This window comes from Culex pipiens, chromosome 2 (assembly GCF_016801865.2).
Source record: "Culex pipiens pallens isolate TS chromosome 2, TS_CPP_V2, whole genome shotgun sequence".
In the NCBI taxonomy this organism is placed as follows: Eukaryota; Metazoa; Arthropoda; class Insecta; order Diptera; family Culicidae; genus Culex; species Culex pipiens.
The window spans coordinates 190,268,853-190,283,113 of record NC_068938.1 but is presented as its reverse complement, the minus strand read 5'-3'; the positions used below and the strand labels follow the sequence as shown (position 1 = coordinate 190,283,113).

Sequence of the window (14,261 nt, the reverse complement as noted above, 5' to 3'; positions counted from 1 at the left end):
TTCGAAATTACTCACTCCAAAGGGAAAGAAGGCTCGTTTATCAAACCAGCGTCCGAACGCGCGACGACGTCCAGCGAACTTGACTTAAAATGACGCAAAATGACCACGTTTACAGGGCTAATTACCTCGCAGCAATGAAAATGACACTTTATAAAGACACACCCGTCAGCACTGCTTAACATACAATCGTCTCAACTAATTTGACCGGTTGGAAAATTGCGGGACTGTGAAATCTCTCAACTCACTCAAAATCAGCAAAATGTGTAATTTTTAAACAATTTTATTGCTGATATTTTTAGCCCAAAAAATAAGAAAAAAATGCTGCCCCTCTTATAAACTATGGTAGATTGAAAATTTTAACCGTGCCGTCCTCGGACGTGGAAAGCAGGACATTTTTCTGCTTGTTGTACACCAGGTCCTGGATCGTGTTCCGGTGGCCGAGCAGTTCGTACTTGAGGGCGCCACTGCGCACATCCCACACCCGGATGTTGCCGCTCAGCGTGCCGGCGATCAGAGTGCAGTCCTTGCCCCAGAGGAGTCTGGAAAAAGAAAATAACGTTTTACTATTCCTTTTTTTTTAAACCTCTTTTAAAACTCTTTAAAATTTCTTTAAACCTTCTTTTAATCTTCAAAACAACTTCCTAAAAACTTCTTTAAAACTTCTTTAAAACTTCTACAAAAACTGTTTGAAACTCCTCTAAAACTTCTCCAAAAATATTCAAAGCTTTTTCAAAACCATATGAAAAAAAATATCAAGCTACTCAAAAACTTGTTAAGAACTTGTTTGAAACCTATTTAAAACTTGTTTCAAATTTGTTTAAAACTTCTTTAAAAAAATTAAAACTTTTTTTTGAATTTTTGAATTGTGTTTTAGTATTTTTTTAATTGAAGGTTTGTTTTTTTTTAAATTTCCGTATTTTTGTATTTCTGTTTTTCTTTTGATGTAATTTTGTAATTTCTATCATTTTTGTCCCATTTGTCATTTTTGTCATTTTTGTCATTTTTGTCATTTTTGTCATTTTTGTCATTTTTGTCATTTTTGTAATTTTTGTAATTTTTGTAATTTTTGTAATTTTTGTAATTTTTGTAATTTTTGTAATTTTTGTAATTTTTGTAATTTTTGTAATTTTTGTAATTTTTGTAATTTTTGTAATTTTAGTAATTTTAGTAATTTTAGTAATTTTAGTAATTTTAGTAATTTTAGTAATTTTTGTAATTTTTGTAATTTTTGTAATTTTTGTAATTTTTGTAATTTTTGTAATTTTTGTAATTTTTGTAATTTTTGTAATTTTTGTAATTTTTGTAATTTTTGTAATTTTTGTCATTGTTGTAATTTTTGTAATTTTTGTAATTTTTGTAATTTTTGTCATTGTTGTCATTTTTGTCATTTTTGTCATTTTTTGCCATTTATGTCATTTTTGTCATATTTGTCATATTTGTATTTTTTGTCATTTTTGTCATTTTTGTCATTTTTGTAATTTTTGTAATTTTTGTAATTTTTGTAATTTTTGTAATTTTTGTAATTTTTGTAATTTTTGTAATTTTTGTAATTTTTGTAATTTTTGTAATTTTTGTAATTTTTGTAATTTTTGTAATTTTTGTAATTTTTGTAATTTTTGTAATTTTTGTAATTTTTGTAATTTTTGTAATTTTTGTAATTTTTGTAATTTTTGTAATTTTTGTAATTTTTGTAATTTTTGTAATTTTTGTAATTTTTGTAATTTTTGTAATTTTTGTAATTTTTGTAATTTTTGTAATTTTTGTAATTTTTGTAATTTTTGTAATTTTTGTAATTTTTGTAATTTTTGTCATTGTTGTCATTTTTGTCATTTTTGTCATTTTTTGCCATTTATGTCATTTTTGTCATTTTTGTCATTTTTTGTCATTTTTGTCATTTTTGTCATTTTTGTAATTTTTGTAATTTTTGTAATTTTTGTAATTTTTGTAATTTTTGTAATTTTTGTAATTTTTGTAATTTTTGTAATTTTTGTAATTTTTGTAATTTTTGTAATTTTTGTAATTTTTGTAATTTTTGGAATTTTTGTAATTTTTGTAATTTTTGTAATTTTTGTAATTTTTGTAATTTTTGTAATTTTAGTAATTTTAGTAATTTTTGTAATTTTTGTAATTTTTGTAATTTTAGTAATTTTTGTAATTTTTGTAATTTTTGTAATTTTTGTAATTTTTGTAATTTTTGTAATTTTTGTAATTTTTGTAATTTTTGTAATTTTTGTAATTTTTGTAATTTTTGTAATTTTTGTAATTTTTGTAATTTTTGTAATTTTTGTAATTTTTGTAATTTTTGTAATTTTTGTAATTTTTGTAATTTTTGTAATTTTTGTAATTTTTGTAATTTTTGTAATTTTTGTAATTTTTGTAATTTTTGTAATTTTTGTAATTTTTGTAATTTTTGTAATTTTTGTAATTTTTGTAATTTTTGTAATTTTTGTAATTTTTGTAATTTTTGTAATTTTTGTAATTTTTGTAATTTTTGTAATTTTTGTAATTTTTGTAATTTTTGTAATTTTTGTAATTTTTGTAATTTTTTGTAATTTTTGTAATTTTTGTCATTGTTGTCATTTTTGTCATTTTTGTCATTTTTTGCCATTTATGTCATTTTTGTCATTTTTGTCATTTTTGTCATTTTTGTCATTTTTGTCATTTTTGTCATTTTTGTCATTTTTGTAATTTTTGTAATTTTTGTAATTTTTGTAATTTTTGTAATTTTTGTAATTTTTGTAATTTTTGTAATTTTTGTAATTTTTGTAATTTTTGTAATTTTTGTAATTTTTGTAATTTTTGTAATTTTTGTAATTTTTGTAATTTTTGTTATTTTTGTTATTTTTGTAATTTTTGTAATTTTTGTGATTTTTGTAATTTTTGTATTTTTTGTAATTTTTGTAATTTTTGTAATTTTTGTAATTTTTGTAATTTTTGTAATTTTTGTAATTTTTGTAATTTTTGTAATTTTTGTAATTTTTGTAATTTTTGTAATTTTTGTAATTTTTGTAATTTTTGTAATTTTTGTAATTTTTGTAATTTTTGTAATTTTTGTAATTTTTGTAATTTTTGTAATTTTTGTAATTTTTGTAATTTTTGTAATTTTTGTAATTTTTGTAATTTTTGTCATTGTTGTCATTTTTGTCATTTTTGTCATTTTTTGCCATTTATGTCATTTTTGTCATATTTGTCATATTTGTATTTTTTGTCATTTTTGTCATTTTTGTCATTTTTGTAATTTTTGTAATTTTTGTAATTTTTGTAATTTTTGTAATTTTTGTAATTTTTGTAATTTTTGTAATTTTTGTAATTTTTGTAATTTTTGTAATTTTTGTTATTTTTGTAATTTTTGTAATTTTTGTAATTTTTGTAATTTTTGTAATTTTTGTAATTTTTGTAATTTTTGTAATTTTTGTAATTTTTGTAATTTTTGTAATTTTTGTAATTTTTGTAATTTTTGTAATTTTTGTAATTTTTGTAATTTTTGTAATTTTTGTAATTTTTGTAATTTTTGTAATTTTTGTAATTTTTGTAATTTTTGTAATTTTTGTAATTTTTGTAATTTTTGTAATTTTTGTAATTTTTGTAATTTTTGTAATTTTTGTAATTTTTGTAATTTTTGTAATTTTTGTAATTTTTGTAATTTTTGTAATTTTTGTAATTTTTGTAATTTTTGTCATTGTTGTAATTTTTGTAATTTTTGTAATTTTTGTAATTTTTGTCATTGTTGTCATTTTTGTCATTTTTGTCATTTTTTGCCATTTATGTCATTTTTGTCATATTTGTCATATTTGTATTTTTTGTCATTTTTGTCATTTTTGTAATTTTTGTAATTTTTGTAATTTTTGTAATTTTTGTAATTTTTGTAATTTTTGTAATTTTTGTAATTTTTGTAATTTTTGTAATTTTTGTAATTTTTGTAATTTTTGTAATTTTTGTAATTTTTGTAATTTTTGTAATTTTTGTAATTTTTGTAATTTTTGTAATTTTTGTAATTTTTGTAATTTTTGTAATTTTAGTAATTTTAGTAATTTTAGTAATTTTAGTAGTTTTAGTAATTTTAGTAATTTTAGTAATTTTAGTAATTTTTGTAATTTTTGTAATTTTTGTAATTTTTGTAATTTTTGTAATTTTTGTAATTTTTGTAATTTTTGTAATTTTTGTAATTTTTGTAATTTTTGTAATTTTTGTAATTTTTGTAATTTTTGTCATTGTTGTAATTTTTGTAATTTTTGTAATTTTTGTAATTTTTGTCATTGTTGTCATTTTTGTCATTTTTGTCATTTTTTGCCATTTATGTCATTTTTGTCATATTTGTCATATTTGTATTTTTTGTCATTTTTGTCATTTTTGTAATTTTTGTAATTTTTGTAATTTTTGTAATTTTTGTAATTTTTGTAATTTTTGTAATTTTTGTAATTTTTGTAATTTTTGTAATTTTTGTAATTTTTGTAATTTTTGTAATTTTTGTAATTTTTGTAATTTTTGTAATTTTTGTAATTTTTGTAATTTTTGTAATTTTTGTAATTTTTGTAATTTTTGTAATTTTTGTAATTTTTGTAATTTTTGTAATTTTTGTAATTTTTGTAATTTTTGTAATTTTTGTAATTTTTGTAATTTTTGTAATTTTTGTAATTTTTGTAATTTTTGTAATTTTTGTAATTTTTGTAATTTTTGTCATATTTGTCATATTTGTATTTTTTGTCATTTTTGTCATTTTTGTCATTTTTGTAATTTTTGTAATTTTTGTAATTTTTGTAATTTTTGTAATTTTTGTAATTTTTGTAATTTTTGTAATTTTTGTATTTTTTGTAATTTTTGTAATTTTTGTAATTTTTGTAATTTTTGTAATTTTTGTAATTTTTGTAATTTTTGTAATTTTTGTAATTTTTGTAATTTTTGTAATTTTTGTAATTTTTGTAATTTTTGTAATTTTTGTAATTTTTGTAATTTTTGTAATTTTTGTAATTTTTGTAATTTTTGTAATTTTTGTAATTTTTGTAATTTTTGTAATTTTTGTAATTTTTGTAATTTTTGTAATTTTTGTAATTTTTGTAATTTTTGTAATTTTTGTAATTTTTGTAATTTTTGTAATTTTTGTAATTTTTGTAATTTTTGTAATTTTTGTAATTTTTGTAATTTTTGTAATTTTTGTAATTTTTGTAATTTTTGTAATTTTTGTAATTTTTGTAATTTTTGTAATTTTTGTAATTTTTGTAATTTTTGTAATTTTTGTAATTTTTGTAATTTTTGTAATTTTTGTCATTGTTGTCATTTTTGTCATTTTTGTCATTTTTTGCCATTTATGTCATTTTTGTCATTTTTGTCATTTTTTGTCATTTTTGTCATTTTTGTCATTTTTGTAATTTTTGTAATTTTTGTAATTTTTGTAATTTTTGTAATTTTTGTAATTTTTGTAATTTTTGTAATTTTTGTAATTTTTGTAATTTTTGTAATTTTTGTAATTTTTGTAATTTTAGTAATTTTAGTAATTTTAGTAATTTTTGTAATTTTTGTAATTTTAGTAATTTTAGTAATTTTAGTAATTTTAGTAATTTTAGTAATTTTAGTAATTTTAGTAATTTTAGTAATTTTAGTAATTTTAGTAATTTTAGTAATTTTAGTAATTTTTGTAATTTTTGTAATTTTTGTAATTTTTGTAATTTTTGTAATTTTTGTAATTTTTGTAATTTTTGTAATTTTTGTAATTTTTGTAATTTTTGTAATTTTTGTAATTTTTGTAATTTTTGTAATTTTTGTAATTTTTGTAATTTTTGTAATTTTTGTAATTTTTGTAATTTTTGTAATTTTTGTAATTTTTGTAATTTTTGTAATTTTTGTAATTTTTGTAATTTTTGTAATTTTTGTAATTTTTGTAATTTTTGTAATTTTTGTCATTGTTGTCATTTTTGTCATTTTTGTCATTTTTTGCCATTTATGTCATTTTTGTCATTTTTGTCATTTTTGTCATTTTTGTCATTTTTGTCATTTTTGTCATTTTTGTCATTTTTGTCATTTTTGTCATTTTTGTCATTTTTGTAATTTTTGTAATTTTTGTAATTTTTGTAATTTTTGTAATTTTTGTAATTTTTGTAATTTTTGTAATTTTTGTAATTTTTGTAATTTTTGTAATTTTTGTAATTTTTGTAATTTTTGTAATTTTTGTAATTTTTGTAATTTTTGTAATTTTTGTAATTTTTGTAATTTTTGTAATATTTGTGATTTTTGTAATTTTTGTAATTTTTGTAATTTTTGTAATTTTTGTAATTTTTGTAATTTTTGTAATTTTTGTAATTTTTGTAATTTTTGTAATTTTTGTAATTTTTGTAATTTTTGTAATTTTTGTAATTTTTGTAATTTTTGTAATTTTTGTAATTTTTGTAATTTTTGTAATTTTTGTAATTTTTGTAATTTTTTTAATTTTTGTAATTTTTGTAATTTTTGTAATTTTTGTAATTTTTGTAATTTTTGTAATTTTTGTAATTTTTGTAATTTTTGTAATTTTTGTAATTTTTGTAATTTTTGTAATTTTTGTAATTTTTGTAATTTTTGTCATTGTTGTCATTTTTGTCATTTTTGTCATTTTTTGCCATTTATGTCATTTTTGTCATATTTGTCATATTTGTATTTTTTGTCATTTTTGTCATTTTTGTCATTTTTGTCATTTTTGTAATTTTTGTAATTTTTGTAATTTTTGTAATTTTTGTAATTTTTGTAATTTTTGTAATTTTTGTAATTTTTGTAATTTTTGTAATTTTTGTAATTTTTGTAATTTTTGTAATTTTTGTAATTTTTGTAATTTTTGTAATTTTTGTAATTTTTGTAATTTTTGTAATTTTTGTAATTTTTGTAATTTTTGTAATTTTTGTAATTTTTGTAATTTTTGTAATTTTTGTAATTTTTGTAATTTTTGTCATTGTTGTCATTTTTGTCATTTTTGTCATTTTTTGCCATTTATGTCATTTTTGTCATTTTTGTCATTTTTGTCATTTTTGTCATTTTTGTCATTTTTGTCATTTTTGTCATTTTTGTCATTTTTGTAATTTTTGTAATTTTTGTAATTTTTGTAATTTTTGTAATTTTTGTAATTTTTGTAATTTTTGTAATTTTTGTAATTTTTGTAATTTTTGTAATTTTTGTAATTTTTGTAATTTTTGTAATTTTTGTAATTTTTGTAATTTTTGTAATTTTTGTAATTTTTGTAATTTTTGTAATTTTTGTAATTTTTGTAATTTTTGTAATTTTTGTAATTTTTGTAATTTTTGTAATTTTTTTAGTAATTTTAGTAATTTTTGTAATTTTTGTAATTTTTGTAATTTTTGTAATTTTTGTAATTTTTGTAATTTTTGTAATTTTTGTAATTTTTGTAATTTTTGTAATTTTTGTAATTTTTGTAATTTTTGTAATTTTTGTAATTTTTGTAATTTTTGTAATTTTTGTAATTTTTGTAATTTTTGTAATTTTTGTAATTTTTGTAATTTTTGTAATTTTTGTAATTTTTGTAATTTTTGTAATTTTTGTAATTTTTGTAATTTTTGTAATTTTTGTCATTGTTGTCATTTTTGTCATTTTTGTCATTTTTTGCCATTTATGTCATTTTTGTCATTTTTGTCATTTTTGTCATTTTTGTCATTTTTGTCATTTTTGTCATTTTTGTCATTTTTGTCATTTTTGTCATTTTTGTCATTTTTGTCATTTTTGTAATTTTTGTAATTTTTGTAATTTTTGTAATTTTTGTAATTTTTGTAATTTTTGTAATTTTTGTAATTTTTGTAATTTTTGTAATTTTTGTAATTTTTGTAATTTTTGTAATTTTTGTAATTTTTGTAATTTTTGTAATTTTTGTAATTTTTGTAATTTTTGTAATTTTTGTAATTTTTGTAATATTTGTGATTTTTGTAATTTTTGTAATTTTTGTAATTTTTGTAATTTTTGTAATTTTTGTAATTTTTGTAATTTTTGTAATTTTTGTAATTTTTGTAATTTTTGTAATTTTTGTAATTTTTGTAATTTTTGTAATTTTTGTAATTTTTGTAATTTTTGTAATTTTTGTAATTTTTGTAATTTTTGTAATTTTTGTAATTTTTGTAATTTTTGTAATTTTTGTAATTTTTGTAATTTTTGTAATTTTTGTAATTTTTGTAATTTTTGTAATTTTTGTAATTTTTGTAATTTTTGTAATTTTTGTAATTTTTGTAATTTTTGTAATTTTTGTCATTGTTGTCATTTTTGTCATTTTTGTCATTTTTTGCCATTTATGTCATTTTTGTCATATTTGTCATATTTGTATTTTTTGTCATTTTTGTCATTTTTGTCATTTTTGTAATTTTTGTAATTTTTGTAATTTTTGTAATTTTTGTAATTTTTGTAATTTTTGTAATTTTTGTAATTTTTGTAATTTTTGTAATTTTTGTAATTTTTGTAATTTTTGTAATTTTTGTAATTTTTGTAATTTTTGTAATTTTTGTAATTTTTGTAATTTTTGTAATTTTTGTAATTTTTGTAATTTTTGTAATTTTTGTAATTTTTGTAATTTTTGTAATTTTTGTAATTTTTGTAATTTTTGTAATTTTTGTAATTTTTGTAATTTTTGTCATTGTTGTCATTTTTGTCATTTTTGTCATTTTTTGCCATTTATGTCATTTTTGTCATTTTTGTCATTTTTGTCATTTTTGTCATTTTTGTCATTTTTGTCATTTTTGTCATTTTTGTCATTTTTGTAATTTTTGTAATTTTTGTAATTTTTGTAATTTTTGTAATTTTTGTAATTTTTGTAATTTTTGTAATTTTTGTAATTTTTGTAATTTTTGTAATTTTTGTAATTTTTGTAATTTTTGTAATTTTTGTAATTTTTGTAATTTTTGTAATTTTTGTAATTTTTGTAATTTTTGTAATTTTTGTAATTTTTGTTATTTTTGTAATTTTTGTAATTTTTGTAATTTTTGTGATTTTTGTAATTTTTGTAATTTTTTGTAATTTTTGTAATTTTTGTAATTTTTGTAATTTTTGTAATTTTTGTAATTTTTGTAATTTTTGTAATTTTTGTAATTTTTGTAATTTTTGTAATTTTTGTAATTTTTGTAATTTTTGTAATTTTTGTAATTTTTGTAATTTTTGTAATTTTTGTAATTTTTGTAATTTTTGTAATTTTTGTAATTTTTGTAATTTTTGTAATTTTTGTAATTTTTGTCATTTTTGTCATTTTTGTCATTTTTGTCATTTTTGTCATTTTTGTCATTTTTGTCATTTTTGTCATTTTTGTCATTTTTGTCATTTTTGTCATTTTTGTCATTTTTGTAATTTTTGTAATTTTTGTAATTTTTGTAATTTTTGTAATTTTTGTAATTTTTGTAATTTTTGTAATTTTTGTAATTTTGTATTTTTTTGTAATTTTTTTGTAATTTTTTAACCATGAATAATATGTCAAAATAGACATATAATGACAAAAATACAAAAATACAAAAATACAAAAATACAAAAATACAAAAATACAAAAATACAAAAATACAAAAATACAAAAATACAAAAATACAAAAATACAAAAATACAAAAATACAAAAATACAAAAATACAAAAATACAAGAATAAAAAATACCAAAAATACAAAAATACAAAAATACAAAAATACAAAAATACAAAAATACAAAAATACAAAAATACAAAAATACAAAAATACAAAAATACAAAAATACAAAAATACAAAAATACAAAAATACAAAAATACAAAAATACAAAAATACAAAAATACAAAAATACAAAAATACCAAAATACAAAAATACAAAAAATACAAAAATAAAAAAAACAAAAAATACCAAAAATACAAAAATACCAAAAATAACAAAAATACCAAAAATACCAAAAATACAAAAAATACAAAAATACAAAAAATACAAAAATTACAAAAATTACAAAAATTACAAAAATTACAAAAATTACAAAAATTACAAAAATTACAAAAATTACAAAAATTACAAAAATTACAAAAATTACAAAAATTACAAAAATTACAAAAATTACAAAAATTACAAAAATTACAAAAATTACAAAAATTACAAAAATTACAAAAATTACAAAAATTACAAAAATACAAAAATTACAAAAATTACAAAAATTACAAAAATTACAAAAATTACAAAAATTACAAAAATTACAAAAATTACAAAAATTACAAAAATTACAAAAATTACAAAAATTACAAAAATTACAAAAATTACAAAAATTACAAAAATTACAAAAATTACAAAAATTACAAAAATTACAAAAATTACAAAAATTACAAAAATTACAAAAATTACAAAAATTACAAAAATTACAAAAATTACAAAAATTACAAAAATTACAAAAATTACAAAAATTACAAAAATTACAAAAATTACAAAAATTACAAAAATTACAAAAATTACAAAAATTACAAAAATTACAAAAATTACAAAAATTACAAAAATTACAAAAATTACAAAAATTACAAAAATTACAAAAATTACAAAAATTACAAAAATTACAAAAATTACAGAAAATACAAAAATTACAAAAATTACAAAAATTACAAAAATTACAAAAATTACCAAAAAAAATACCAAAAATGACCAAATAAATACCAAAAATACCAAAAAGACCAAGATAATACCAAAAATGACCAAAAAAACCAAAAAGACCAAAAATACCAAAAAGACCCAAACCGTAAAAGATACCAAAACATTTGTACCATAAAAGTACCATATATATACCAATAACAGTCCAAAAAGTAAAAACATTACCATTATAAACCATAATCCAAAAGACATTTTAGTCATTTTAGTCATTTTAGAGGAGCGGCCGTGGTTGACTGGTTACGGTGTTCGCTTTGTAAGCGAATGGTTCTGGGTTCGATTCCCATCTGCTCCCAACGAGAATGTTAAGTACACAGAATTTGAAATGATGAATATGAACGAAAAATCAAAGTCGCTCGAGGCGGGGTTCGATGCTCCGTCCTTTGGGTTGGTAAGCAAAAATGCTAACCACTAGGCCATGACGACTTGGTAAGCTTGGACTGGAATTAGGAATACTGTTACAGAGAGCGAGTTATGGCGCTATAACCACGGCAAATAGTGTCCAGGGCATTCGTGGAAATAAAATGTCCCATCCCAGAGGGTCCCGGAGTACCAAACCTTCTTAGCATGGTGCTCCCAACGAATACAACCAAAATCTCGGAGCGTATGGTGGTGTGTCCCCACGCTTCTTCCTCCCCTGTCGATTCAGAATTGTGTTGTTGTTCGCACAATCTGTGCTCAAACTCAACCCAATTATGAGTCATCTCTGCGATACGGTTTACGCAGTAGGCCTGGCCGCTTTAACACTTGTGATGTTTCAATGCATTTTCGATGCAATGGCGCACTACAAATGTTAATAAATGACAAGAAGAGTGCTAGGCGTCATCTAACCTAAGGCACTCTCCAGCATCCCTTCGAAAGATTGGCTGCGCTAGGGTCTGATTAGATTAGATTAGATTAGATTTAGTCATTTTAGTCATTTTAGTCATTTTTGTCATTTTTGTCATTTTAGTCATTTTAGTCATTTTAGTCATTTTAGTCATTCTAGTCATTTTAGTCATTTTAGTCATTTTAGTCATTTTAGTCATTTTAGTCATTTTTGTCATTTTTGTCATTTTTGTCATTTTTGTCATTTTTGTCATTTTTGTCATTTTTGTCATTTTTGTCATTTTTGTCATTTTTGTCATTTTTGTCATTTTTGTCATTTTTGTCATTTTTGTCATTTTTGTCATTTTTGTCATTTTTGTCATTTTTGTCATTTTTGTCATTTTTGTCATTGTTGTCATTTTTGTCATTTTTGTCATTTTTGTCATTTTTGTAATTTTTGTCATTTTTGTCATTTTTGTCATTTTTGTCATTTTTGTCATTTTTGTCATTTTAGTCATTTTTGTCATTTTTGTCATTTTTGTCATTTTTGTCATTTTTGTCATTTTTGTTTGATTAGATTAGATTTAGTCATTTTAGTCATTTTTGTCATTTTTGTCATTTTTGTCATTTTTGTCATTTTTGTCATTTTTGTCATTTTTGTCATTTTTGTCATTTTTGTCATTTTTGTCATTTTTGTCATTTTTGTCATTTTAGTCATTTTAGTCATTTTAGTCATTTTAGTCATTTTAGTCATTTTAGTCATTTTAGTCATTTTAGTCATTTTAGTCATTTTAGTCATTTTTGTCATTTTTGTCATTTTTGTCATTTTTGTCATTTTTGTCATTTTTGTCATTTTTGTCATTTTTGTCATTTTTGTCATTTTTGTCATTTTTGTCATTTTTGTCATTTTTGTCATTTTTGTCATTTTTGTCATTTTTGTCATTTTTGTAATTTTTGTCATTTTTGTCATTTTTGTCATTTTTGTCATTTTTGTCATTTTTGTCATTTTTGTCATTTTTGTGTCATTTTTGTCATTTTTGTCATTTTTTTCATTTTTGTATTTTTGTGTTTTTGTATTTTTGTGTTTTTGTTTTTTTTGCATATTTGTATTTTTTATTTTTGAACATATTTCTACAGTGAATTTTCAAAACAACTTTTGTGCTAAGGGTTTCCTATGCAGATAATACCTTTTTTAAATTTAATCGAGATTTCATGAATGACTCTGACAACACATTTGTATCAGCTGAGAAAGCCGCCAAGACAGCCAATTTTTCTACCGAACCAGCAAAAAAATCGACAAAGAGAAAGTCCAACGTCAAAACATCACTCACCTCGTCACTCCCGTCCTGTTCGAATCCTCACACTCCACACGCGCCGTCTGTCTGCCCACATCCCAAATGGTGACCTGTCCGTTCACGGTTCCGGTCGCCGCCACCTTCACCTCAAAGTCCGGACTGTCGATGAGCACCGCCTCTACGGAAGCCTCCGACGCAGCCTGCAAAGTTCCCACGGGTCCGGATGGCGCAATAAGGACCACTTTTCCGTTTTCACTCCCGGTTATTATAAGCTGACCGTCCCGGTCAACGGCCATACAGGTAATGTTGCTCGTGTGGCCGGTCGTTTCGTTGGGCGCCAGATCCACCGTCGGCGCGTTGTTTTTAATGTCCCACAGCTTGAAGGCACCGTTGCCGTACCCGGCGGCAATCTTCTTACCGTCCAGGGTAATCTTTCCGACTTCACACTTTTCTCCGAAGCCCTGCAGAACCTTGCAATCGCCGGACGGTATTCGCCACACGTAAATTTCTCCAGAATCGGCCCCAGCCAGCAGAACGTGCGCTCCAAAGTGCCACTTCATCCAGCACATGTCGCCCATCGTAAACTCCCACACCTTCTTGTACTCCTGGGTGACCTTGAAGACCTGAATCTGTCCCGCAATATCTCCAGTTGCCACGTAAACGCCATCGTAGCTGAACTCACTAGCGATGACCGAATCGGAATGTCCGGTAACTTCAAATACCCGCTCTCCTGTGGTCGTGTTCCACACGAACGCTCGGTCATCTTCCCCACCGGACACGGCCAAATCTTCCGTGGGATGCAACGATGCACTGAATACCGGCGCACCATGCAAAGTAAATGTGACCGCGGCGTCGTCCCGCTCGGGGACATTTTCCAGCTCGTCATCCTCATCGTCGGCAATGCCACCGGCGCCCTCACCATCCTCATCGTCGTCGTCGTCGGAACCAGCCGCTTAAAAAGATATCGATGTTTAGGAAACTCAACAGGTCACCCCTAAAGTTCCAAACAACTCACCGTTCATTTCGGCTTCCCACTGGTCCAGCACCTCGTCGGCATCGCCGACGTAAATCAGCTCGTCGTCGTCGTCATCCCCGTCCTGGTTCAGCTCGTACGGCGAATGTGGCGGAGTGTTGTCCTTCATTGTGCTGAATTTTCCGGCAAAACCAACAGATCAACAAAAGCGCGTGCAACACTCCCGAAATTCAAAACAAAACAACGTCGTAGATTTGCGGCGCGGCCGGCCCGAGAGAGCATGTGCTTTTGACAGCTGGTACTACGTTCATTCATGGCGCACGCGAGTGATTCATTCAACTCTTCACCATATGAGAAGCGCGCCGAGGTGAGTTTCGAGAATTCACCATGGGTAACGGCTGCGCGTTTAGGGTGATGTCAGAGCGAACGCGTGGACCACGTGGTTTGGAAAATGAAAAAATATGTATCAGAATGTTAAAAAGTTACTTTAATAACAAGCTTTATCGCTGTGAACAATAATATGACGAATTGGAGCTGAATTTTAGTACCCAATTAGTTAAAATAATAATATCAATTGGGTCCTAAAATTAAGCTTC

The 14,261-nt window shown here is 21.9% G+C and overlaps 1 protein-coding gene across 1 annotated transcript; it reads right to left on the bottom strand.

Annotated features, from left to right (window-relative positions):
- Positions 1-262: 262 nt before the first annotated feature.
- Positions 263-13,952, bottom strand: LOC120422961 (angio-associated migratory cell protein). The gene is made up of 3 exons (XM_039586550.2): positions 13,708-13,952; positions 12,729-13,644; positions 263-539 (listed from the first exon to the last, which is right to left on the bottom strand). Exons 1-3 carry the CDS (start codon positions 13,832-13,834, stop codon positions 338-340), a joined length of 1,245 nt encoding a protein of 414 aa, XP_039442484.1. The 5' UTR covers positions 13,835-13,952; the 3' UTR covers positions 263-337.
- Positions 13,953-14,261: the final 309 nt, after the last annotated feature.